The sequence below is a fragment of the Sceloporus occidentalis genome, unplaced genomic scaffold (genome assembly GCF_023333645.1).
Source record: "Sceloporus occidentalis isolate IW3139 unplaced genomic scaffold, rSceOcc1.0.p SCAF_8, whole genome shotgun sequence".
In the NCBI taxonomy this organism is placed as follows: domain Eukaryota; kingdom Metazoa; phylum Chordata; class Lepidosauria; order Squamata; family Phrynosomatidae; genus Sceloporus; species Sceloporus occidentalis.
This window is the reverse complement of record NW_028316988.1, coordinates 22,436,392-22,460,832: the sequence shown is the minus strand read 5'-3', so window position 1 is coordinate 22,460,832 and position 24,441 is coordinate 22,436,392. Positions and strand designations below refer to the sequence as shown.

Genomic DNA, 24,441 nt, shown 5'->3' with positions numbered 1-24,441 from the left:
CAGGGGTACAGTGGAAACGGCTAGAGCAGAATCCTGCTCTTTCCCAGCTCAAGCTTTATTGCATTGTTCACTGGAGAGACATATTGCTGCAACCCAGCACTGAAGTCTATGTTTTTCCAGCCATCCTTCACCATCCTCCCAGTGCCATTGTTGCTAAACAATTTCCACCTACATAGAGGCAGGTTCCATGCTTGTTTGGTCTTTTCCTCCCAAAAGATTAAACAGGCATAGCTGAGTTGATGCTGATGCCTTGTAGACTGTTATTTTTATTTATATACCACTTTGCATTGGCTGGTTCCTGGCTTTCCAGTTCATCCTAAAGCACTTTTCTCCTTCTGTCCCACTCCCTGCCATGACCTCCTTGGGCCATGAGTTCCCATCTTAACTGGAACCTGAAACTAGGAGGTGGAAAGATGGAGTCTAGTTTTCGCCTTGAATGTGGGTATCAGTGTCAGTGTAATGCATTTGAAGCCAGTCTACCAGAGATGAGCAATTTAAAAAACTTACTCTACTTCGTAAACTCCATCTTCTTCCTCTCCTTTTTGATACCAGCTTCTGGCATCAAGAGCTTAAAAGATAAGAGAATGAAGGGGGAGGACGAGATGAAAAATGAGAGTGCACTAATTCATTCTTTAATTTTACACCCCACCTTTCTCCTGATGTGAAACTCACAGCAGCTTTCAAAAAGGCTGGAGCAAGATTGTGCTAAAAGCATGATAATTAAAAAAAAAGCCAAAACACAATTAAACAAGCTATCATATTAAAACGGCACAGAATTTTTAAAAGTATAAAATCATTTTAACATAAGAACGATAAAACTATAGCAAACTTCCCCCACCCCACCCTTGTTGCCATGAAAAGGCTCATGCAACCAATTAATCATTAAATGCCTGCTTGAATGAAAAGGTCTTTGCCTGCCAGCAAAAGGAGAGTAGAGACGGGGAGCGATCTCATCGCTCCAGAAAGGGAGTGCCCCAATCTGGGAGAAGCCACTAAGGCTGCATATGCACTGCAGAAATAATCCAGTTTGACTCCACGTTAGCTGCCATGGCTCAGTGCTATGGAACTGTGGAATTTGTACTTCGTGCAATATTTAGCTTTCTTTGTCAGAGAGCTCTAGTGCCACAACAAACTGCAATTCCCAGAATTCCATAGCATTCAGCCATGGCAATTAAAGTGGTGTCAAATTGGACTATTTCTGCAGTGTGAATGCCATCCTAAGAGGGCTTTCTTCCCTGTGTGCTCCTTTGTACTCCTTACTGCTTGCCTAGAATGCAGATTATGCTTCATTTTTCCTGCCTCCTCTTTCCAATTTCCCTTCCACCTCGAGGTGTTCACCAACACTTCAGAGATTATCGCACTGCCCTTTTCTGTCCATTCCTTCCAACCTCAGGGCTTTTTAAGCACAGATTTTATCTCAGTGTGGTAGAGAAGTTGGAAGGAGGAGGCATCCTGTATCCGATCATGGTATCCTGTACCCGATCCGGACTTCTCCAGCACTTTTTGAAAGAACAAGATTTTCCCATTCTTTGCAAAGTATGGGAGAGGTCCGGATCAGGTACGCAACACTCCAGCCTCGGCACAGAGGCGTATGATAAAATCCATGCTTAAAAGTTTTTGATCTGGCATTGAGGTTGGAAGGAAGGATGGAAAAGGGCAGTGCGATAATCTCCTTCCTTATGGCCTGTAAAGCCCTGGACGGTTTAGATTCAGAGTATCTGAAAGACTTATCTTCTTACATGAACCTGCCTGAATCTTAAGATCATTTGGGGAGAGGCTTTCTTTTGCTTTTATCACCCTTATAAACAATCTTTAGAATTCAGACAGGTTCAGGTAGGGAGGCTTTAATAAACAGGTGGAGGTGTGGAACCTTGTTGATGTATGATTTAATTTTTTTTTAATTTAAGACAGTGTTAATGCTGGTTTTTGTTTTTAAAAAATCTGAAACAGATAAAGTTAATTATTTAAATAATAAAATATTTAAATAATATTAAATCCATTAAAACTATTCGTTTAAGAACATTTGAATTTTTTTTTTGTTGGCGTTGAGAACATCAAATAAGAGTGCTGTCTCTTTGAGAACCAACTGCAAAGTGTCTTAACTCCCCTTTTCTCGCTATTACAGAAGTTCCATGGTGCAGACCCACAGGAAGTGCGCCGTAGAGCCACCGTGCTGCAGACTGAGTTTGAGAACTACGTCCACTCCTCTGCAGAGACCATCCGGTGCGCTAAGAGAGGTCAGGGGCTTTCTTTGGCTCTTCCATTTGGTTTTAAAAGAGAATTAACTTGTTGGTGGGGTTCAGCATTAGGCCCTAAGCATCCCCCTTTGTGCTGTCATCAAGGGTGGGAAAAGCGTAGCCTGCAGGCTGCATGTGACCAAATGTTCATTTTAGAACAATGTTTTCTAAAATGGATAATTCCCCTTAATTTCTCTCCTCTTAACAGATGAAGGGGCAGGTTTGGAAGTTGACTTCCAGGCCACTTCTTGTTGGAAAGGCCTTTCCTGGACCAAAAACAAAGTGAATCTGGCCCCTGTGCACTCTGGGGAGCCAAGTAAAGCCCCCCTTTCCAGGGAACATGGCTCTCCAAGGCCCCCTGGGGAGCAGTGCAACCCCCTGATCCCCAATAGTTTCCCACCCCTGCTGTCATTGCTTCATAGCTGAACTGTTAGCCACTGTCATGAAAGGACAGAAAATTGATGTTTACCTTCTGCATTTTTATTACCAGGGATGGAGAGAGAAGCTTGTGGGACTTCAGGCCTCAGGGACGAAAATAACTTGGTGGAGGTTGTTTTGTTTTATAGATCATAGATTCATAAAGTTGGAAGACACCACAAGGGCCATCCAGTCCAATCCCCTGACATGCAGGAACTTACCATCAAAGCTCCCGTGTTGTTGTTTTGTTTAGGGGAAGGCTTCTACCCACTTTGATATAGTTTGCTCTTGAGGAAGGGAGGGTCACCATTTTCTTTTCTGCCTCAGGCAGCAAAATGTCAACAGATTAAGTTGTTGGCCATGAATCTTGGTGTAAATATGCATCTCTTTTCTCCCACCTCTTTGCAGCACAGAAGTCTGTTCTTTTCTCTACCAACTGAGAAAATTTAACAGATGAGTTATTTTGTAGATATATGTCCCTGTTGTTTTAAAAGTACCAAGATAGTTAATGGTTAAGTTAACTTTTTGTAAGCCACTGGGAACACTTTGGCTATAGGACAAAGTATGCATGCTTCTCACCAAGAGATAAAAATTCAGGGTATCGTCTAGCATTCCTGAGAGCTCAAATGTTTTTACAATCCCCCAAGGATCCTTGTGCTTCTCTCTCCAAAAAGCTGGGGTGAAAATTTTGACGAAGAGCAAAAAATAATCAGTACTGCCTCCCAAAGACTGGAGGAGGATGTTTGGTAGTTTTGCTGTAGTTTGGGGGCCTTTTAGCACCCTCTTACCTTTTCCTCAGGACCAGAAAGGGGCTTTTTTTCCAGGTGTGGAAAGGTGGAGGGGGATACTATTAAGTCACCAAAATCAGCACCAAATGGCTGATAGCATCCCTTCCAGGGCCTTTGGGAGATGCCATTTGTCACATTGGGAGAGACCTGAAAATATATTGATGTAAGCGGGAGGAAGAGAGAACTTTAAAAACAACTAAAATTTGAATCAAGTGATGCAGTCTTCATTTCCCCACTAAAGTGGAGTCATGGCAGATAAATCAAAAAGGGGGAGTATAAAAGTCATATGGGGAAGCTGTGTTAACCAAAGTATACATTTTGGTGATGCCTTTATTAGGCCAACTGGGAGGCGCAGAAACCCTCATGCTAGCTTTTGAATCACATTGGCTTCTTTGCCAAGCAGGGTGGTAAAAAATAAATAATGTGGGGATAGAAAGGTGTTGTTGGAATCACAGCTTTGCATTTTGCTTCTCTGAAATGTTACATATTGCAGCATCACAATCACTGACTGCCACCATGCTCATCTTTCTCTTCCTCTTCTTCTTTGGAAGTAGTCAATGGGCACTAGGGAGAGAGGCTCAAACGTTACCAAACCCATATTGGTGCCCGCAGTTTATGCAATTGAGGCTTTCATAAAGACAGATGCCACCTCCTCTCTCCGTGCCAGACTTTGAATGCTTTGTAACTTTGGATGACTGCAGTGGGGAAATTATGGTCTGCTTTTTCCAGTTAATATCTAAATGCTGCCCTCCCCTTCTTCTCCCCCCGTTCCCCCGGCTGTCCTGTTTTCTTTTCCACCATGTGGGGTGGCCCCCTTCCTCCTCAATTGCTTCATATTCTGCTCTCTGCGTATGCACAGTTTCCAGCACCGGCTGGCGTCCATAAACCTCCCTTCGCTTCTTCCTCACTTGTAGCCAAGAATAGTGAATAATTAACGCGGCAGCTGGTTCTTGCGCTTATGGCAGAAAATCAAACGGAAAATGCGCCAAACGTGAACAGCTCCTCTCCCTTTCCCTCCTAACCTGTTTTTCCTCTCCTCCCACCATGGAGGCTTTTTCTATATTTATTTATTTTGCCCGGTGAGCGCCAGTAGCTGGTGTTGGATCATAGGCTGCCTTCCGAAAGGAGCTGCTGCTTTTTATCTTTCATTCCTGACCATCCCTCGTCCTGGGATCTTTTAAAATATGGAAGCTTGGTTTTGAAAGGCTGGAGCATGTGGGATTTAGGTTTTTGAAAAGTTTTTTTAAAAGAACACTGGTTCTCCAGCTGTGTTCTGTCTGGGGGGACAACGGAGGTTCTTTGGAAGTTGATAGCAGATTTGTTTCAGAGAAGAGCAGCCGCTCCAGGCACCCTTCTGGGTGGGAGGAAAGAGCAACTTCCCACTGGTCTCCATCTGCATCATGCAACAATTTTGGGAGGAGCTGCTGGGTCTGATCTACAGCTGTGTTCCCAACCTTCATTGACAAGGGTGATTACAACTCCCATAATCCCCAAGATACAGCCTACATGGATGATGGGATTGTACCCTCTGATATGGTGGGTTACAGCTACCATCACTCACATCCCATGAGGTGCAAGGGCTGGGGCGATGGGAATTGTAATCCACCATTTTTTGTAGGGGTGGTGGTTTGGGAGATGCCACCTGAAAAGAAGCCATAGTTGTGCTCTGAAGCCTGTTGGAGTTGGAAGAGTCCTGTGAGTGAAGGCAGGAAGCTTTGGAAACCACAACAGCCTTACTTGAAAGCAAAACAGGGGAGGCTTTGTACAGTTCTTGTGAAATGAGCAGGAGAGCAGGAACTGACTAGCAGTAAGGGAAAGGCCACAGGCAAGATTGTCAGCCTTGCCTGAATCTGGTGTTTGCCACTCGGGCCATGGGCATATTCCCCTTTCTTGAAGGATCACTTCTAGATTCCACTATTCAGCAGAGCCAGCAGCCATGCTCAGTGGGGAATTTGGGGAGCTGGAATCGAAAACCAGATAGTTTTAAGCTGATGGCTGGGGCAGCGAGAGTTTGTGGTAGAAAAAGATGGAAACCAAGCCTTATGAGGAACACTTGATGGGCTGGGGATGTTCATCAGGGAGAAAAGAAGATAGACAGGGATGCAATAGTTGTTGTTGTTGTTGTTCTGTGCCTTCAAATCTTGTCTAACTTATGATAACCCTAAGGCAAACCTATCATGCGGTTTTCTTGGAAAGGCTTGTTCAGAGGAGGCGTGCCATTGCCTTCCCTTGAAACTGAGTGAATGTGACTTGCCCAAGGTGACCCAGTGGGTTTCATCGCCGAGCAGGGAATCAAACCCTGGTCTCAAGATTCGTAGTCCAGCACTCGCCACGCTGGCTGTAGTTACACTACACCATGCTGGCTGTAGTTACAGCACAACCTTTAAATGTCTGAAGGGATATTGCATGGAAGATGGTGCGAGTTTGTTTTTTGCTGTTCCAGAGACTAGGACATGAGCCAATAAAGGATTCAAATGACAAGAAAGGAGATTCCACCCAGAGGAAGACTTTCAGCAATGGAATGGTTTCCTTTGGAAGGTGGTGGGCTCTCATTTCTGGGATAAAGCAGTTTGTGTTGCTTCAACCCAGGCAAAGATGGGGACTAAGACCCAGCACTGCAGTAATACCAGTAAGAATAGGATAATAACAACCTCCTATCAAAGGAGTCATCTTCAAAAGCACACAGAGCATGGAATAAAACTGTTACTCCTCCTCCTCCTCATTAACATGAACTTAGCAAAATGTGGACATTGTTTGCAGGGATTTCTCCTGAGTCCAAAGAGATCAGAATCTTTTCTGTTGAGCAGGAAGAAACTGTGATGAGTTGCTGCTGTTGTACCATCAAGTCAGCTTCCTGGTATCATTCTGAACAAGAGGCCTCCCAGAGACCCAGTTCCAAACAACCCTGCTTAGATCTTGCAAATGTGAGGTGGCAGCAGTGGTTTCGTCGGTGGGGCCAGGCCACTTGTAATGAGCTGTTCCTACCTTTTACTTTCCCCTTTCTTTTGCCTTCCACCTTCCTCAGTGTTATCAGTGGCGACACCTGTCTTCTCTTGTGTCCAAAGTTGAGTAGCTTTGGTTTAGTCAGTTCAGCTTCTAGGGATTATTCAGTCATGGTTTGATCTCAGACCCACTGATTTGTCTTTTGGGCAAAACCTTCCTGCACTTTAAACCAAGTCCACTCTGGCAAGCCTGGCTGCAAAAGATAGGCCTGGCAGGTGGTTGGGCAACTTTGTAACCTTACTTGTTTCAGCTTAGCCTTACCTTTTGGACAAGGGTCCCTTGTCCTTCCTTGCTTCCCTTCTGCCCTCCCCCCACTCTGCCCTCTAGATGCTGGTCTCTAAAAAATGGATGATGTGAAATGAGAAAAGGTATTGCGGAGCAGGAGCCTTTGTTACTCCCTCATTGATTGGGAAATGGTGTTCGCTTTACTTGGCAAACAGAGCTTTGATGGATTCCCAGGTTCCTTCCAGGAACTGATCTCGCTAAAATGACATTTTTATTACTCTTCGTAAACCCCCAGTCTCCTGCCACCACTGAGAGATTAAGCTTAAGCTGTGGGCAAATGTGGGGGTCTGGTGGCTCAGCAAGAAAGAGGGAATGAGGCTGGGTGGAGTGGGATCTGTAGGGTGCGGAGGGGGCACAAGGTTCCTATGATGGAGTGAAGGAATCACCCATGGGTGAGCCAAGGTGGGGGCATGAGGAGAGGAGCAAAGAAAGGCATACAACAGAAATCTATTTTCCTCTCTAGGCACAGGAGAGAGAGGGTGCCCACACAAAGCATGACGTTTTCCCACTGATATCTAACGATTTGGATTGTGTCTAAATTGGATGGCATAGTGCTGGTTTCTTGCGTAGCCCCAAGACACTTATGGAAGACTTTGAAAAAATCCACATTAAAAAGAGGAAAGAGAAGGTTTTCCTTGCTTCTCAAATAGCTGATCTTCCCCCAGTTGGCATCAAAACAAGAGTCAAGAGTCGTGGCTGGCTTTGATATTCAAATGATTGGATTGACCAGCAGACTTCAGTGGAGAATTTCCTCACAGGACACAAGACCAGCTATAATTAAAAGAGCAATATTTTATTTTACAAAACAATCCCATGCCTGATTGCATCAAGCATGAGCAGCTGCAGCCCCCTGGAGGGTTTTGATTATAGCTCCCATCATCCCTCTCAACTGGCAGCTCTGGATGATGGGAGTTATGAAACAAAAGCATCTGGAAGACTCTGATAGTCATTGATTATAATCGCGCAGATTTTTTTTAAAAAAAACCTTCAGTAATCTGTCTTAATAAAAGCTAATAAAGAGCTTGGAAAAGTTATTGTTTTGGAACCAAACCCTACAGCCAGAGCTTTCCAAGGTCTGAAACTGAACAACAGCTATATCTTATGCACTTGTACAATAATACAGTGTGCCCGTGTCATACGTGGGCACAATATATGTGGCTTTCAGCATACACTGAAAGTCCTCTACCAAGGGTGCCCCATCACTTGCAAAATGATAACAACAATATGTTTACAGAGGCTACTTCCCTGGTGGCGCAGTGGTTAAATGCCTGTACTGCAGCTACTCACTCATAAACCATAGGATTGCAAGTTCAATACTAGCGAAGGGCTCAAGCTCAACTTAGGCTTGCATCCTTCCGAGGAGGTCGCTAAAATGAGTAACCAGATTGTTGGGGGCAATTAGCTTACACTTTGTAAAACGCTTAGGGAGTACTTAAGTGCACTGATAAGTGGTATAGAAATGTACTTGCTATTGCTACTACCTTGATTCTTAATTCATTAATTATTTTCTGTCCCTCTTTCTTTTCTTTTTCCCAGCCTTGCAGTCTTTCATCCGGTCATATGCCACTTACCCGGCCAACCTCAAGCATATCTTCCACATCCGGTCACTCCATCTGGGTCACGTGGCAAAGAGCTTTGGGCTCCGGGATGCCCCCAGGAATCTCAGTGCTTCTGCAGTTCCAGATCAGGGGAAGAAGCGCAAAAGGTAAAGTGGCTCTAGCTTCCTGTGGGCAGTCAAGCTCCAAAAGGTGGTGGCTTTTAAACAGTAATAACCACAACCTGGACCCAGTGAGACTAAAAGAATGCCTCTTCCCACATGATCCCATCTTTTGGGCTCTTTCTCCCAGTGGAACGATCTATGCCCCACCCAAAGAAAGCCGACCTCTGTTTTAAAGCCATTTGTGATGTAATTCTAAATTGTGTTCCCTTGGAAGTAAACCCCCTGGAGTATTTAGTGGAATTCACTGCCTAGTTTAATGAGTTTCAGTTCCATAGTATGAGTACCTCTGCCTTTTCTCTGTCTCCTGTTACCATTTTTCCATCTTCTCCACGCAGTGGCCCTACCATTTCCCTCTTCTTCTTTTTGCTACGGACACACCCCCAAAATCCTATTTTATTGTTCTTAACCTCTCTAGGAAGCCTGAGCTCATTCTGTGCTTTTGCTTTTCTGACCTTACACATGTTCACTATTTGTTTGAATTCCTCTTTGTTGATTTTCCCCATTTTCATTTCTTATACATGTTACGTTTAAAACTTAGCTCAGTTGAAAGTTCTTTAGTCATCCATCCTAGTTCCTTGAGACACCTCCCATTTTTCCTCCTTATTGGAACTGTTTGAAATTGTGCCTTCAGTAGCTCCCTTTTGAGGAACTCCCATCCATCCTGAACTCCCTTGTCTTTTGGTATTCCTGACCATGGGATCACTTCCAGTATTTCCCTAAGTTTACTGAAATCAGCTCTCCTAAAGTCTAGAATTCATGTCCGACTATGACTGGCTTCTCCTTTCCATTGTATAACTCCAGGAGAACATGATCACTCCTACCTACAGATCCCACCACTTGCACTCCATTAACCAAGTCATCCCTGTTGGTTAAGATCACATCTAAAATAGCTGAGCCCCTTGTTGCCTCTTCCACTTTTTCGACAATGAAATTGTCTTTGAGGCAAGTGAGGAATTGGCTTCTTGTCTGAATTCAAAGGGATGCTGTTTAAAGCCCTTGGGGGTACCTTTCTGCATATATCCCTGCCCAAGGTTTGGAGTCTGTTGGAGGGGGCTTCTGTATCCCACTGGTAGGGGCAATGTGCTGTGTGAACAGGACCTTCTCCGCTATGGCGCCTCAGTTCTGGAACACACTCCTCTCAGAGGCCTGATCAGTGCTAACACATGTGCCATTCTGGCTCTAAATCAAAAATGTGACCTTTTGTTAAAGCGGATATTTTTTCTGATCTGCTTGTGTCCTATGGTTGGCATTGTCTGGTTTTAAAGAATAAATGAATTAATATATTTTTACTCTTTTAAAATTATTGTTACTTTTTAAATGGTCTTAAAATGATTTTATTGTACACTGTCCAAGATCCTCAGATAAAGGACAGAATATAAATATTTTAATTATCTCAAAAGTAAGTTCCCACTGAGCTCTTACCTTCCTGGGGGTCAGTGTCTGTAGGATTGTGTGGCCTTAGGGTGCGTCCTCTGGTCCACTTATCTGGCAGTAAACTCCACTGCCCATGCTGGGGTTGAGGATCCTATTTCAGTCCCTTGCCGGGCAAAAAGACACAAAAGAAATAATACTCAAGAAGTATATTCCTGAATAGACATGTAGAGCATTAAGGTTTTGTTTTCCAGAGCCTTTTTGAAATGCTTGCTGGATTCCAATAAGTCAACAAAGAGGAATGTACTCTAATATCGCCTGATAGGATTTCAGCTTCAGGCTCACAAAATGGCTCCCTGCAACTCCAAGTGAAAGGGTGTCTGGGCATGCTCAGGGGCACTTTGCCCTCATTTATGTCTTTTTGGAGCTGTGCTTGGGCACCTCAACCCAGAATGTCCCAAAACTTGAGAAGTGATTAAAACAGTGCATTTGCAGAGCAGTTGCCACAATTTCTCTCTCTCTCCCGCTCTTCCACCTCCTTTTTCAGCTCTGTAGTCCTTCCTTCTGCCCCAACTTTGTAAATCAGAAATTCCTGCATTTTTTTAAGGTGTTGGGAGCTATGTCCCTTTTTCATCAGCTTCACTGTCAGAGTCTGTCCCTCTTGCTTGCCTGGGTGACCTATGGTGACTGGGCAAGTCCTTAAATGCTGAGTTAGTCCAGCTCCCAAATTCCAATAGCCATATACCCCTGGGAAATGAGCATGGGAGTGGAGAGATAAAGGTGATAGCTGGGCCTTTGTCTGTAGAGGCAGAGGTAGACTGCCTCTGAACACTGAGACTCCATTTTCAATATCCTGGAGAACGACTGTTCCCTTCTCCTTGGATTTATTTGTAGTGCCCAGGGTCCATCAAAGTGGCTGATAGATGATTCTTAAAATAAAACCACAGTACAAGAGTAAGAATTACATGGTATTCATGTGAGTCCCAGAGGAGTGGCCCTGCCTGCCTTCTCTTCCTCTTCCCTGGGTCAATGGCTGAGGAATTATTTTCTGTCCCCTTCCCTTAAAAGATCTCTGAGGAGGGATGGGGCACCTGTGGCCCTATCAGGTGCTGATGGACTGCAAGCTCCCATCATCCCCAACCTGCAGTTAAATTATTTAAACTGTTAGCCCCCCCCCCCCCCACACACACACCTTAATTCCATACATTTTTTTCTGTCTCTGTGGGCCTTCCCAGCCTGGCCTAATTCAGCATGAAGTCTTGTGGCAATGCACCTCAGGTTTTGCGGGCTATTGTCACCTCTGTGTCCATTGTTTCCATGCTTTTGGGGGGCTGTTTGTTCAGTTTTCTTGGATCTGCACGTGGGCTCTTGCAAAGGTATTTTAAAAGCCCAGGGCATTGTTCTCTGACATGGTCCTGGGTTCAGACAGCCAGTTTTTGTCCGTTCTGAATTGTTAATCGTTTTCCCTTTTAAATTTATAGTTTTAGTGTGCAAAAGTGTCATTTCACTGATCTTCTATAGCAGTATAACTCTAAGGGAAAATGTATAAAAAGAGAGAGAGAGCAGTAGAAGTAGAGGGAACATATTGTTCTGATATGTCTAGGAATTAAAAAGAATCTCACTCGAGGATGGGAATAAAACACGGCAGCTGGTGCTGGGACTTGGCGGAAAATAGTGCAAGACAACAGAAATCTTACTTCTTCTCAGTATTCCCAACTCAGGAAGAGTTGGAATAGAATAGAATACCATTTAAGTTAAGTTTCTTCCTCCATTTTTAAGAATTGTAGAGTTGGAAGGATACCCAAGGGCCACCTAGTCCAAACCCCTGCCATCCAGGAATACACAAGGAAACAACTCTTTTGAAAGGCCTCTAGTTCTAATTTCTTGTTCTTGGTCATTTTTCATGCTTATTGTTGTATTTGTTTATTTCCCACCTTTTTCCCAATCTGAGATTCAAATTGGCTTACCAGAGTTAAAGCAGATGAAGCTAAAAAACATCCAAGTTGATTGTGTCCCCCTGCCCTTTTCAGTTGTATATTTTGAGGTAACCCTCACCCCACCCCCTTTGTATTTCTGTCTTTCCATGGGCCCCCCTTTCTGTGAACATCTCATCCACGCCAGGGCTCACCCCTCCATGCAATCTCTCTCACGGTTTGCAGAGCTGCTATCATCGTCTTCCACCATATGAGAAGCAAAATGAAAGGGCAGAAGGACCTGATGGTGGGCATGGGGGGGAGCCATGTTCACCACATTGAGGTCCTCCCCCTCCCTTGCATCCTTAAGTCCTGTACTTCCCCCCCTCCTCCTCCTCGCCTCGGAATCCACCAGGGGATTGCTGGGCTTTTTCAGACGGCTGCCGGGCATCTTCCCCTGACCCTCACCAGCAGATGGGCAGCAGGAGAGGGATGCCCCAGCCAGCGGAGGGGATTTAACGGGGCTTTATTTAGCAAAGAATAGCCTGATTAGCTGATAAAGAGCATGTAAGATGGTATGGGGCAGCCTTTGATGTCTCAGTTGGCCCAACAGGGAGTGGGGAGGGAGGGATTACAGCAGGCGTGGACAATGCCCCCCTCTGTCCTGCCATGTCCGGACTCTGTTTAGCTCCCTTTCTTCTTTCTTCTTTTTTAATTCTGCCTCCCTTACTCCTGTAACACTGAAAAGCCATAAGTGGGGCAGCAGAGCAACTGAGAGTGAAAACTGGGCAGAGGCTCAAGGTTGAGGTGTCTCCATGTTGGAGAATGGCCACAAAGGGGGGGATTTGGCCCATCTCTCTCCTGCTCACCCTTCTTTCCACTTGCTCAGGGCAGTTTTCCCGATCTGAAGAGAGCCAGCAGAGCAAAAACGATGGGCTGGGAAGCCCCGCTCAGCTGTAATGTTTGCTGGTTGCACATTTACCTCAGTGTGTCCTACCTCACAAGGTTGTTTAGGAGTGAGAAGGGAAGGATTGCCTTGAATCCTTGGCTGAAAGGCAGAATAACTATTGTTAAATAACCACAAAACAGTGATACTTTTATTGGCCAACCAAAATGCACAACATACTTCATGCAAGCTTTCAAAGCTCCAGTGGCTTCTTCTTCATCAGGCAGAGGTGGTGCTTTGAAAGCTTGCATTATTTATTTTGTACGTTTTGATTGCCCAAAAATGGTATCACTATTTTGTGGATTTTGGATGTTATTGTACTTTGGTGTATGGCGAACATGGTTACTCTGGATATGTTTATTGCTAAATAAGACATTAATCCCAATAATAATGATGGGATAATCACTATTATTCAAAGTAATAAATAGTAGTAGTGATAAATGATGCTGACGATGATAGCTGGTGATGGTTGTGGTCCTTTGCCCCACCAGGAGAAACCCGCCTGCCTGCCCACCCCCTGCTAGCTGCTGTTTCTTGAGCTTTACAGAAGACATTTGACCTGGGGACTCTTTTGTTAGGTGTCTTTTAGCACTTTTCCACATCACTGTCAGTGGTGTCTCCCTATTTCTCTTTTTCCCCAGAAAAAGACTTCTGAGAAGTAGCATGGCCCTACCTTGTGCGTCTCTCTCCTCTGACACACAGATCTGGCCTACCTGTGAGCATCTGTAACTCACAAGGACAGGGAAAGAGCCACCTCTTCTAGAACAGGAGGTTCTACTGAGCCTCTGAGTGGCCCCATAGCCTTAAGGGCAGACATGATGCAAAGTGACCCTCTCTTTCAACAGAAATTGGCCAGTAAGAGTGGTTGGTTTGGCAGAGACCGCTGGACTTCCTTTCTTTTCTTAGGTTATCATGCCTGAGGAAGAAGAGAGGGTTTTCAGAGTGTTTGGCCTGTCCTGGAGGATGGTGGACTTTCTCTCTATGGAGATGTTTAAGTAGAGACTGGATGGCCACGTCTCAGGCATGTATTCCTACATAGCTGGAGGTGGCTCGGATGGCTCTGAGAGGAATGTTTTGGGGTGTCACTAGCACAGTTTGGAGCAAATGGCACATGAATGAATTTCAAAGCTTACTCTCTGCATGTGCATCCGCACGCACACACTCATTTGTGGGCACAGCAATTGATGTGATTTCTGCCCATACAGGCAGGGAATGGGCCTGCGAGCTTCTTTGTGGCATTTATGGTCTTTCTTAATATCACATAATTAGTGGCAAGGATGGCTGGAGCCTAGCCCAGGGAGGGAAGAGCTGGAAGCAGTTTGGGCCAAATGTTGGCTCGAGGGAAAGAGGCCAGTATGGCTCCAGCAGCTTCGTGGTTACTTCCAGACTCAAAATATATGGGTTTGAGCATTTATTTATTTCCTCTTGTCAACTCCTAGTTCAGAAGCATTCCTCTCCTTCACTCTCAATGTCTATTCCTCCTCACATTCTCTTCATTCTCATTCCCCATTCTCATTCTCTTCATCTTTTCAATTTATTTTATTTTGCTTCTTTTATCTCTTCTTTCTCCCAAAGCAGTGTTTCCATGGTTCTCCCCTGCCGTACACTTGTACAGTGATAGTAACCCTGTGAGCTCCCCTTGCCAGCATTGAGTTTGCCCAGACCTGCCAAGTCCTTGTCCATCCTGTAACCACTAAGCCTGCCTGCTTGCCCAAATTCTGCTCCAATTAGTCTCCTTTCCTAAAAGTTTCTGGTCCACCCCCTGGACAATTTCCCCTCTTTCTGCTCTTTCAGATAATCTGAGGCACTTTTTCTGACTGCTCATCCCTGGCCAATGGGACTCATAGTCTACCATATGTGGCAGAAACAAGCCTGGGGAAGTACCTTGAGTTAACAAAACAGGGCCCTACTCGCCTGCCCCAGAGTGCTATGGGTGACCATTCCAACCATAGAAGACTTGCCAGAGAGAGAATCTGGTTTCCTTTTATTCTTCAGCCTGGGGTTGCCCACTGGCATTGCAGGAGGAGTGTCCACTGAGTCACCTGGAGAAGCATCACTCTGTTGGTGGGTGTCATGCCCCTCTCCTTCTCCACAATCCAAGCCCCAACATATACAATCCCACCCCCAATACACACAACCTCTTTTTGCCACAGATGGAGCACATCTGACCGATGGGTGAGGAAGGCAGGTGTTGTGACGGCCCTTTTTTGGTGCTTGGCACTGTCAGCTACTGCATGGCAGGGGCAGGTGGGCAAGCAGGCGGGCGGTGGCCTCAGATGGATTTGCACCCTGATCCGGCTTGAAAACTCTTTCTGACAAATGGCCACCCCCTTTCCAAAGGGGATTGGAGGGGCCAGTATTTCACAATGGTATGACAACTTTCTGGCTCGGAGGAGAAGAGTTGGGAATGCTGCAGGTAGCTGGCTGCCTTTTGTGTGTGTTTGGCCAAAGGTGTGAGTGTGGGCCAGCTGTGGAATGGTTTTACTTTCCACCTTTTAAGATCGCCTGCTTTGTTCTTTGCAGTCTGTTCTGAAACCAATCAGTCCTAGTTTTCCCTGCCATAGTTTTCTTCCTTCCCTTCCCATTCCGGAGCAGTGCAGGAGAGTACAAAGCATTTTTAAAACTAATACAGTTAAAGTAAACACCCATAGAAAAGCTGCACAGTTGAATCATCATGTCAGTACTTGTGACGGAAAGGTCTTGGCCCTTGCCGGGTGTTTTGGACCAATGGTCTCTTTAGTAATTGATGATGAGGGCATAATCCAAATACATCTGGAAGGCATGAGATTGCACAGCCTCTTCCTAGAAGGCATACTTTTTGTGCACTGTCTGGATCTTTGCTTTCCAGTCCCATTTTTGGAGGCCTTCTTAAAGTGAAGTTTGTATCTTATTTGCATGCAAGAATTAATAATGTTACAATTTTTCTCCCTGCTGAGTGAGATTATGAGAAGTTTTGTGCAATTTTTTCAATGATTTTTCATTTTTAGGGACATTTTGTGTAAAACGACTTTTCTTTTAAAAGTTGCTTCTTGTAGGGTTACAGCAAAAACGCAACCTTTTTTGGGTCACAAATTAATTTTTATGTATATCTTGTCTTTTTTCCAGTTTCAGGAGTCAGGAAAAATAACGGTTTAAAATAAAACGTTAAACATTGTTGAAAAATACCAGTGTAGAAAAGTTAAACATGTAATGCAACTTTTAAAAAAAATATTAAAGACAAACCATTGAAAAGAAAACAGCAAACAAAAAATTCCACACATTATGCAAGGCCCTTTTCCTTTTTCACAAAGAAGTCTCCAGATGCAGAAAATATCATGGCAGTTGATATTTTTACTGAGATGGAGATGAAAGGTGTCTCTTAATATGTAAGAATTCCATTTTTCTTGTTGAATGCAACAGAAATTGTGAGTATCTTTAGGTCCTTGCTGAAAGAACTGTTTCTCAGCAGGCGGCAGGGGCACCGGCTGCCTCCAGTCCTCTTTTGGAAGGCAGGATCGGCTCTGAGCACAAACACACAAATACACACTATAATGCCGCCTTTGCCACAAGCCCGCTTGTTGTATCACATCCCACATCCTGGCAAAACAGAGGCCACCTTTTTCTATCTTTCAAACACAAGGGTTGAGCCAAGCTATGAAATGTTCCCTCCGCTGGCTGTCAAGGGGCTGTGCTTTGTTTTTGTCTCTTTGTACCTGACTGGCTGTTTCTGCACTGTATCCTCTTGCGCGCTCACACAGCCAGACAAGACGCATGCTAACACCTGGGCACTTCCCTCTCTCACATGTTGGCTTTAAAGTTTGCTTTTCAAAAGTGACACAACATTTTGCCATCTCTTTCCTACAATACGCTAGGTTGCATCACTTCGATATTTCAAGGAGATTAAAAAAAATTGCAAACATTCTGGCAGTTTGTTCAAAACGACTACTCCATCCGGCCTTTCGTTTTTAAAACTTGTTTTGCTATGTTTAGAAATAATTTTTAAAACGTATATCACTTTGCAGAATCTAATAGGAAGGTAAATGACTGATAAGCTACCCCTGAAATAAGAATGACATTTTAATTTCCCAAACATGCTGATACCTGGATTTTGCTTCCCAGCAAGCTTGAAGCTTGCTGCAAATAGGCTTAAATCTACAGAATCAGTTTGAATCTCTCTTTATGATACTGTGATTCTAAGTGGGGCATAAAGGCAGGGTTGATTCTTGGCATTTGATACTCAGATATGCTACCTCTGGATAAGGAAGGTCCACTGCAGTATCATACCTAATAAACGTTCAGTCTGTCCTCCATTAACTTACCTGTCCTTCTACCTTTAAAGCCACTTTAAACCAGAATTAGGCTGAGTTTTAATGAGACAGGAGAAAAATCTCTCCACTCAGGGTCCTTCTCCATGTCAAAACTTGCATACCTCTATTGCTGTCTTCTTTTCTCTATTGGCTGAATTGGCCATATTGGTTGCCTTTCTCTGGACGTAATCCAGCTTGTCAATATCACTCTTGAATTGTGGAGCCCATAACTGGATACAGTATTCCAGGTGAGGCCTGACCAAAGCAGAACAGAGTGGTACAGTCAGCCCTTCGTATTCGTGGGGGTTCCATTCCCGACCTCCCCCCCCCCCCCCCACAGATGCCAAAAACTATGGGACCTCAATTCCCTTTGTTTTAAGTGGTGGCTCACATGGCTCCACCATTAGGGAAAATGGGGCAGGGCCATTCTTGGATGCACCAATCCACGGATGCCAAGCCCATATATAGTAAGGTACTTCTCTCGATCTAGACACAATATTTCTGTTGATGCAGCCTAGAAAAGCATTGGCTTTTTAAGCTGCCGCATCACACTGTTTACCTTGTGGTCTACTAGGACTCCTAGACATCTTTCACATGTACGCTTGTTAAGCCAGGTGTCACTTATTCTATATCTGTGAATTTCATTTTTACTATCCGAGTGTAGTATCCTACACTTCTCTTTGTTAAAATTCATTTGGTTAGTTTTGGCCCAGCTTTCTAATCTGTTAAAGTCATTTTGAATTCTGTTGCTGTCCTCTGGAATATTAGCTATCCCTCCTAATTTGGTGTCATCTGCAAATTTGATAACCATACCCTCTATTTCTTCATTAAAATTATTGATAAAGATGTGGACTATCACTGAGCCCAGACAAAATCCTGTGGCATGCCACTATTGACTTATTTCCAGGATGAAGAGGAGTAATTGGTGAGCACCCTTTGGGTTTGGTAGGTCAACCAACTACAGATCCACCTAACACTTGCATTGTCTATCCCACATTTTACTAGCTTGTTTGCAAGAATATCATGGGTGACTCCGTCAAAGGGCTTACTGGAATCAAGATATGCTACTTCCACAGTATTCCCTTCATCTACAAAACTGATAGTTTTATTTAAAAGAGAGAGAGAGAGAGATTAGCCTGCATGAGTTGCTTTTGAGAAACCCATGTTGACTTTTAATTATTATAGCTTTCCTTTCTAAATGTTTACAGACTGTCTGATCTGCCCTAGCATCTTTCCTGGCATAGATCTCAGGCAGACTGGGCAGTAATTGTTTGGGTCCTCTTTTTTTCCCTTTTCGAAGATGGGCACAACATTTGCCCTCCTCCAGTCTGCCAGGACTTCTCCTGTTTTCCAGGAATTCTCAAAGATTGACAGTAGTTCTGAGATTACATTTGCCAGTTCTTTTAATACGTTTGGATGTAGTTCATCTGACCCTGGAGATTTGAATTCATAAACAGTGCGCCTGTTTACATACCGGGGCCTCCAGTTGCTGGACCTTGTTTTCTAACAGGGTTACTAACTGGTACTTGGTACTGGTGTAGCTTCCCACATCCTCTGGGAGAAAGATGAACATAACACAGCAGTTGCAGGTCACTCCAGTAGCTCCCTCACTAATCAGTAATATTAAATAAGCACTGAAGAGAACTCTGGGTTCCCCCCTTTAAACTCCCCCGCTAAACACCCATGCAAATCACTCCTGTTAGTTGAGGCTGTTCGCCAAGCTCCAGGGACTATAGCTATATAGATTGCTATTGGCTGATAGCTCCTTCCCCAACCAAGTCTGTGACCTACTTTTTGAGTTCCTCTCTCAAGCAAATCTCTGACCCACTTCCTAACTCACTTCCTCTCACCCAATAGGACAAGAAGACACAAGTGACCCTTCTGCCAATTCACACACACCAAACAGCCTTAATCAATTGACACAATCACCAGCACCCAAAAGAACAATATGCCACTAAGGAGCACACCAGAAAGCAATTCTTGATCCAGGTCATACCAAGCAAAACTGCTTCAAGCAAGCCTCCCCTAGCTCACTCAAACTAAACAGCCTTGCCCCAACAGATTCACAGTCTTGACCCAACCAACTCTCCTAAAAGACTCTCCCAGGCTGGGGAGATTTAACCGCACAGAACCAAGCTCACCTTCTGCAGTTTCTTCCACCCCTGTTAGCTGAGCCTATTCGCCAAGCTTTGTCACCCAAGAGTGAAGAGTGAAAGCCTTCCTTCCAAAAAATTTTCTAACACATTTCTGGGCAAAACCTTTCAAAAGGAGTTATTATTGCATGCTGTTTAGTACTGCTACTTACTACCACTGTTATTATTATCTCTGGTTTCTTCTTCCTCCTCCTCCTCCTCCTGTTCGGAGGCTGGATGGCCATCTGTCGGGGATGCTTTGATTTGGATTTCCTGCATGGCAGGGAGTTGGACTGGATGGTCCTTGCAGTCTCTTCCAACTCTATGATTCTATGATTCCTAAGCTTGTTAATTATTATGGGGCTAAACAGACAGGCTTGGGGGCATGACGCCGGTGTTACACCGCCCGCCTGACTACATGGTGAGCGGCGTCATGGTGCTCCTTTGACACAACATCTTTACGACACATGCTGAAAGGAGTGCTGAAAAGTGCCGCCATGACACCGCATCTTTGCTGGCTCTAAAAAGAGTGGCATTTTGTTGTCTTTTTGAGCCAGCAAACTGCCACATTGAGGCCTTGGTGCGCGGTTGCCACGGCACCAATCCAGCTGTTTTGCCCCTATGTGTCCTTTACTAGGAAAGCAGCTTCCATAAAAACAAGTTTGCTCAGAAGTCAAGCTGGGTTCTCACGGTGGTTAGTCTTGTTTCTGGACTGTTAGCACTTCTGACAGCAGAGGGGGCTCACATGAGCTGAAAGCCCTCTCCTATTCCTCCACCCCATTTAAACATCCTTTTGCCTTGAAAGCCACCCTGTCCAGCAAGCTAAGCCTTTTCTGTAGCTACTAGTTTTCTAGATGCATGGAATTCTATTTTATTCTGCTTGCTTGCTCACTTGCTTGCTTGCTTTCTTGTTTGGAGGAGAAGCCTTCAGCCACATGAGTCTCCGATTGCCATTGAAGTGGCCTTCCAGGTGTTTTGAACTTTGGCTGCCAGAATCCCAGACTGTTGGCCAAGATGTCAGGCTTCTGGGAGCTGAAGTCTAAAACACCTGGAGGACCAGAGTTTGGGAATCACTACATGACTAGCTAAAGTTCTCTTGGTAGTATTTGTTAGCTGTCCTCGAGTCAGTTCTGACTCATGGTGACCCTGTGGATGAGACATCTCCAAGAATCCCTATCTTTCACAGCCTTGCCCAGATCCTGTAAGCCTTTGCCCATAACCCTCCTGATTGAGTCTATCCATCTGGTTTGTGGTCTTCCTCTCTTTCTTTATCCTCTACCATTGCAAGCTTGAAAGAAATAAAAGCCCAACTCCATTCTCCTTGGTAAAGCCAAATTCTGAAATTGTGCCCCTTGCCCTTCTCTTTCTGCCCAGGCGTGAACTTCTCAAGAAACCTCGGGCCAGGGGCCAGCTGGCTGAAATGTTGCGATCTGAATATTCGAGTGGCTTGGACTCTGTCTCCTCAAAGGTCAAGAGGAAGAAAAGGATGAGAGGAGAACCAGATTCCCAAAACTGACCCAAGACATCATCCATCCTGTGAAAGGCATCTTGGTTACAAGGCAGCTGCTAGGGACCGTACATTCTCAGTGGAATGCAACAGGGGACAAGCTTCAAAAAACTACCTGCTTTGAGACCGCCAGCCCCAGAATCAACCTATCCGCTTGTTTGGCAGCTGAATTGGGTATTGTGGAAGCTATAGGCACCCCCCAAAGTAACCTTTTTAATTGCTGGCTTGCAGATGGTTTCATCAGTGTAGAAAGGAGTTTCAGACAGAATTCAAACCTCAACCAAGCAGAAGAGGAACAGAATTTATTTGCGTATTTGCCCCTTTAAAGGGCTCTTTTAAAGGGCTTGATGGATGCCATGTTTCTCTCTGCTAGTTTGGCATCCCCGACTACAAAGTTTGTTGGTCTACAGCTCCTGTGATTGAGCCTGTCAGCATGGTCACTGTCCAAGGATGATGAGAAATCAGGTCCAGCAGTCATGACAGCATAAGGTGGGAGGGAGTCCTGGGTCGTGTGGACTTGGGAGGGGTGTTGAATCACAACCCCCCTGCTCCCCTTCCTGCTTTTCAAAAAATGCAGCCCACAGCTATGAAACCGGATTTCCAAGGCCAACCCAAAGCACCAAAAAACAAACAAAACCAATAACAAAATTGGACCCAGGCATTTCTGGGACATCCCTTCCAGTTCTTTTGGGGCTTGCAGCAGTCTAGAGGACCTTACATTCCAGAGCTTTAGCCCTCCCCAGTACTTCATGTCATCCCCCAGGGTTGGTGAACTAAAGAGTACACCTCTTGTTGCAGACCAGAGGGCCATAGAATTAAGTGTCCATCTGGGAAAGTTTGGCCTCCTGCAGTGGATGGGCTAGTTTTCACCCCTTTGGGGCTTTCAGGGCACCATTCTGTTTTGGTGTGTCTGTGTACTAAGGGGAGCAAGCCAATGAAATAATAATAATTTATTATTATTATTATTATTATTATTATTATTATATTTTTTCCCACCTCCCCTCAAGGATCGAGGCAGGATACAACATGTTACAATACAAAGCACAAGTAAAAACATAAACCCACAGTTAAAATACAACACTATGGCCGGTGCCTGTTTTTCTGCCGGAGAGAAGCCGCAGCAGTCAAACCGTGCAGCTTCCCTCCGGTGGAAAACGAACCTGTGAAAAGCGGGGTCCTTGTTACGCTGCCCTTGCGGCATAACAAGTGCACCGCTGGCGCACCCGTTACGTAAGTGTCGTGCGTAAAAATGGTGGTGCCCATGTATACAGGGCACCGCTGCCATGTGCTAGGGTTGTGGGGCATGTGGGCGCTCCGCCCCAAGGCAACCCTAGCATGTGATGGCGTCGCTGAGGGCCTATAAAATCATTAAAATACACTCATAAGGAGTACATATACAATTTCAAAATCATGATTTAAAACTGACGGGGTAAGCCTGCTGGAAGAGATATGTCATTAAAACATTAAAATCTGATTTTTCATACTGGCAAGAAGTGCTTGGCCTTTGAGTTTGACTCCTGTGTTCCCTTGCCTTCTTCTGTACATCCCTAATGTGACCAGATTCCTGCAAGGTCCAAGAGGTCAGAGACCAAGGATACAAAATAACTGTCAGAACTTCCAAAAGTGAGGTAGCTGTGTTACTTATAACTGGTAACAACCAATTGTTTGCAAGTGCACTGAGTGGGTCTTTTCAGAGCCTCCTGGGGGGCTCTGTAGCCCCCCAACCAATGTGGGGTGTCTTGCTCCAGTTCAGGGCATGGCAGAACAGGCTTGGCAGGCTCCCCTCTGGGGCGTCAAGGGTCTCCTGGCTAGCCCTCTCTAGCCCACATTTTAGTCAACTCTAAATCATTGCAGTTAAGGAGTAGTGGTTTGATTCCCAGCTTGGCCATGAAACCCACTGGTTTACCTTGGGCAAGTCACATGCTCTCGGCCTCAGGGGAAAGCAATGGCAAACCTCTGAACAAACCTTGCCAAGAAACCCCCATGATAGGGTCGCCATAAGTTGGAAGGCACACAACAACTCACTGCCACTAGATGTAGTAATGACTACCAACTTAGATGGCTTTAAACTGGGGAACTGGGCAAATGCATGAAGGAGGATGGGACCCATTAATGGTTACTGATTACAATGTGCTCTTGTCCTGCTTATGGGCGTCTTGGGAGGCAGCTGCCCAGCCGCTTTAGGGCAACAGGGCTGTGGTCTTCCTCACAGTGGCTCTTTGTGTGTCCTTAATTTTTCAATGCATTTTCCCCAAAGGAAATGAGTTGTAGAACAACTGGTCCAGACGATTTTCCATTAGTCTCAGAACTGTTGCACAAAACTTAGTCATTAGTCACTTTACACTCACTTAGACCTTACTCCCTTGGTGTATGTTTAGGATTGCAGCCTCACAAAAAGTGTATAGGATTGCAGGCTCACAAATGTATTGATTTTTGCACTTTCCTGGTCATGTTTTCCTTTAGGCTGGAAGACTTCAGGCTGGCGGGACCTTTCCGTTTCATTTTTATTCCAAAATTATTTCCAGTTCCCGTTTTTGCAAGGCCGGTTCCCTCCACCTCCTTCCCAGAAGCATCTCTGTAAGGAAAAATTTCAATCTTTGCTCTTTTTTCCCCTCCCTCAACATGTTCAAAAGGTTTGTCGTTCATTAACGTGCGAGATGGCATCGGCTGAGAGGAACAAGAACAATTAAATATCACAAAATGTCTTTAATTTGCATTTCTGGCTGTGTAAATGTAAGGAAGAGGGTGGCTGGATTATTGCTCGCTCTCGCTCTCCCTCCCGCAGTCTCTCTTTCACAATGAAAAGCGCAAGTAGTTCCTTTGATAGATTTTTAATATGATTTTAAGGGTTTTGTTTGGCCTCTTTCTTAGGCAATGAGATTAATTCAAAGCACTTATCCCCTGGGTTTAAGTCAATCCATGTAGGCCTTGGGACGGAGGGCCTCTTTGCTGTGGGAGGGGGGTTAGCATGGGGCAGAGCTGGGGGCCATTTCTGTTTGCAGTTCCTCTGAAAAAGACTGCTTTCCCACTTCATTAACCCTGAGCTGGGGACAATCCTCTCACAACCTCCTCTCTGTCTCACACACACACACACACACACACATCAATGCTGGGGATTTACCAAACACCCCTTCTCTCCCCCTGGATTTGTCTTTCTTGTGCAAACCAGCACCTTTCAGGGGGATGCTGGGCTAATGAATTGCTCCTGCCACTCCATCTCTTCACCAAAAAAAAAATCACAATATACCCAATATGGTTCAAAAAGATTTTTCTTTAACATGTTTATTTTATTTTATTTTTTAATTTTGCTCTACCAAACTTTAACAGTGGCCTGATCTGCTATTCTCACTCTGGGATCCATAGTTGGCGACATCGCTTCTTCATCCATGATGATTCACAGACTCTGTACTGTCAGTTGAATTACAGTTGGTTGCATTTGAGGCAGGGCTGGATATGATGGGATTGCCTTCCCAAATTCCACATCCATAATCTGATGAGGCTTGGTTGAAATATCACCTCAACCCTGGTGCCTGGACAGGTTCTTCCACCTCCACAACTCAGAGAGGCAGAAGGTTCGTCTCAAGTCGTAATGAGAGACCAATGGAGACCCCCAGCAGACTGACAAAGAGTCCTGGCTCTGACTTTTTTAACAAGAACAGTACAGCCACAAAATCAGAGTTGGAAGGGATCCCAAGGACTATTGAGTCCAGCCCCTTGCTGGACTAAATGTAGCTAAAGCATCCCTGAGAGGTGGCCACCCATCCTCTGCTTAAAGACCTCTAAGGAAAGAGGGTCTGCCTCCCCAGTTGCAACAGTGAACAACTTCTGCTTTCAAA

General features: G+C 44.9%; 1 protein-coding gene across 3 annotated transcripts in view; it reads left to right on the top strand.

The window, feature by feature from the left end:
* LOC149308186 (ATP-dependent DNA helicase DDX31-like) overlaps positions 1–23,443 on the top strand; it is a 65,922-nt gene extending 42,479 nt beyond the window's left edge. The window contains exons 18-20 of one of the 3 annotated variants that reach the window (XM_089535272.1): positions 2,126–2,237; positions 8,267–8,435; positions 20,473–23,442. In XM_089535272.1, coding sequence (XP_089391398.1) covers positions 2,126–2,237; positions 8,267–8,435; positions 20,473–20,614 — 423 coding nt within the window. In that variant the 3' untranslated portion in view covers positions 20,615–23,442. Of the gene's footprint in view, positions 1–2,125; positions 2,238–2,727; positions 2,883–8,266; positions 8,436–20,472 lie in introns of those variants that run through there. The other 2 variants (XM_089535273.1, XM_089535274.1) reach the window with 2 other exon arrangements.
* The last annotated feature ends 998 nt before the right edge of the window (positions 23,444–24,441 follow it).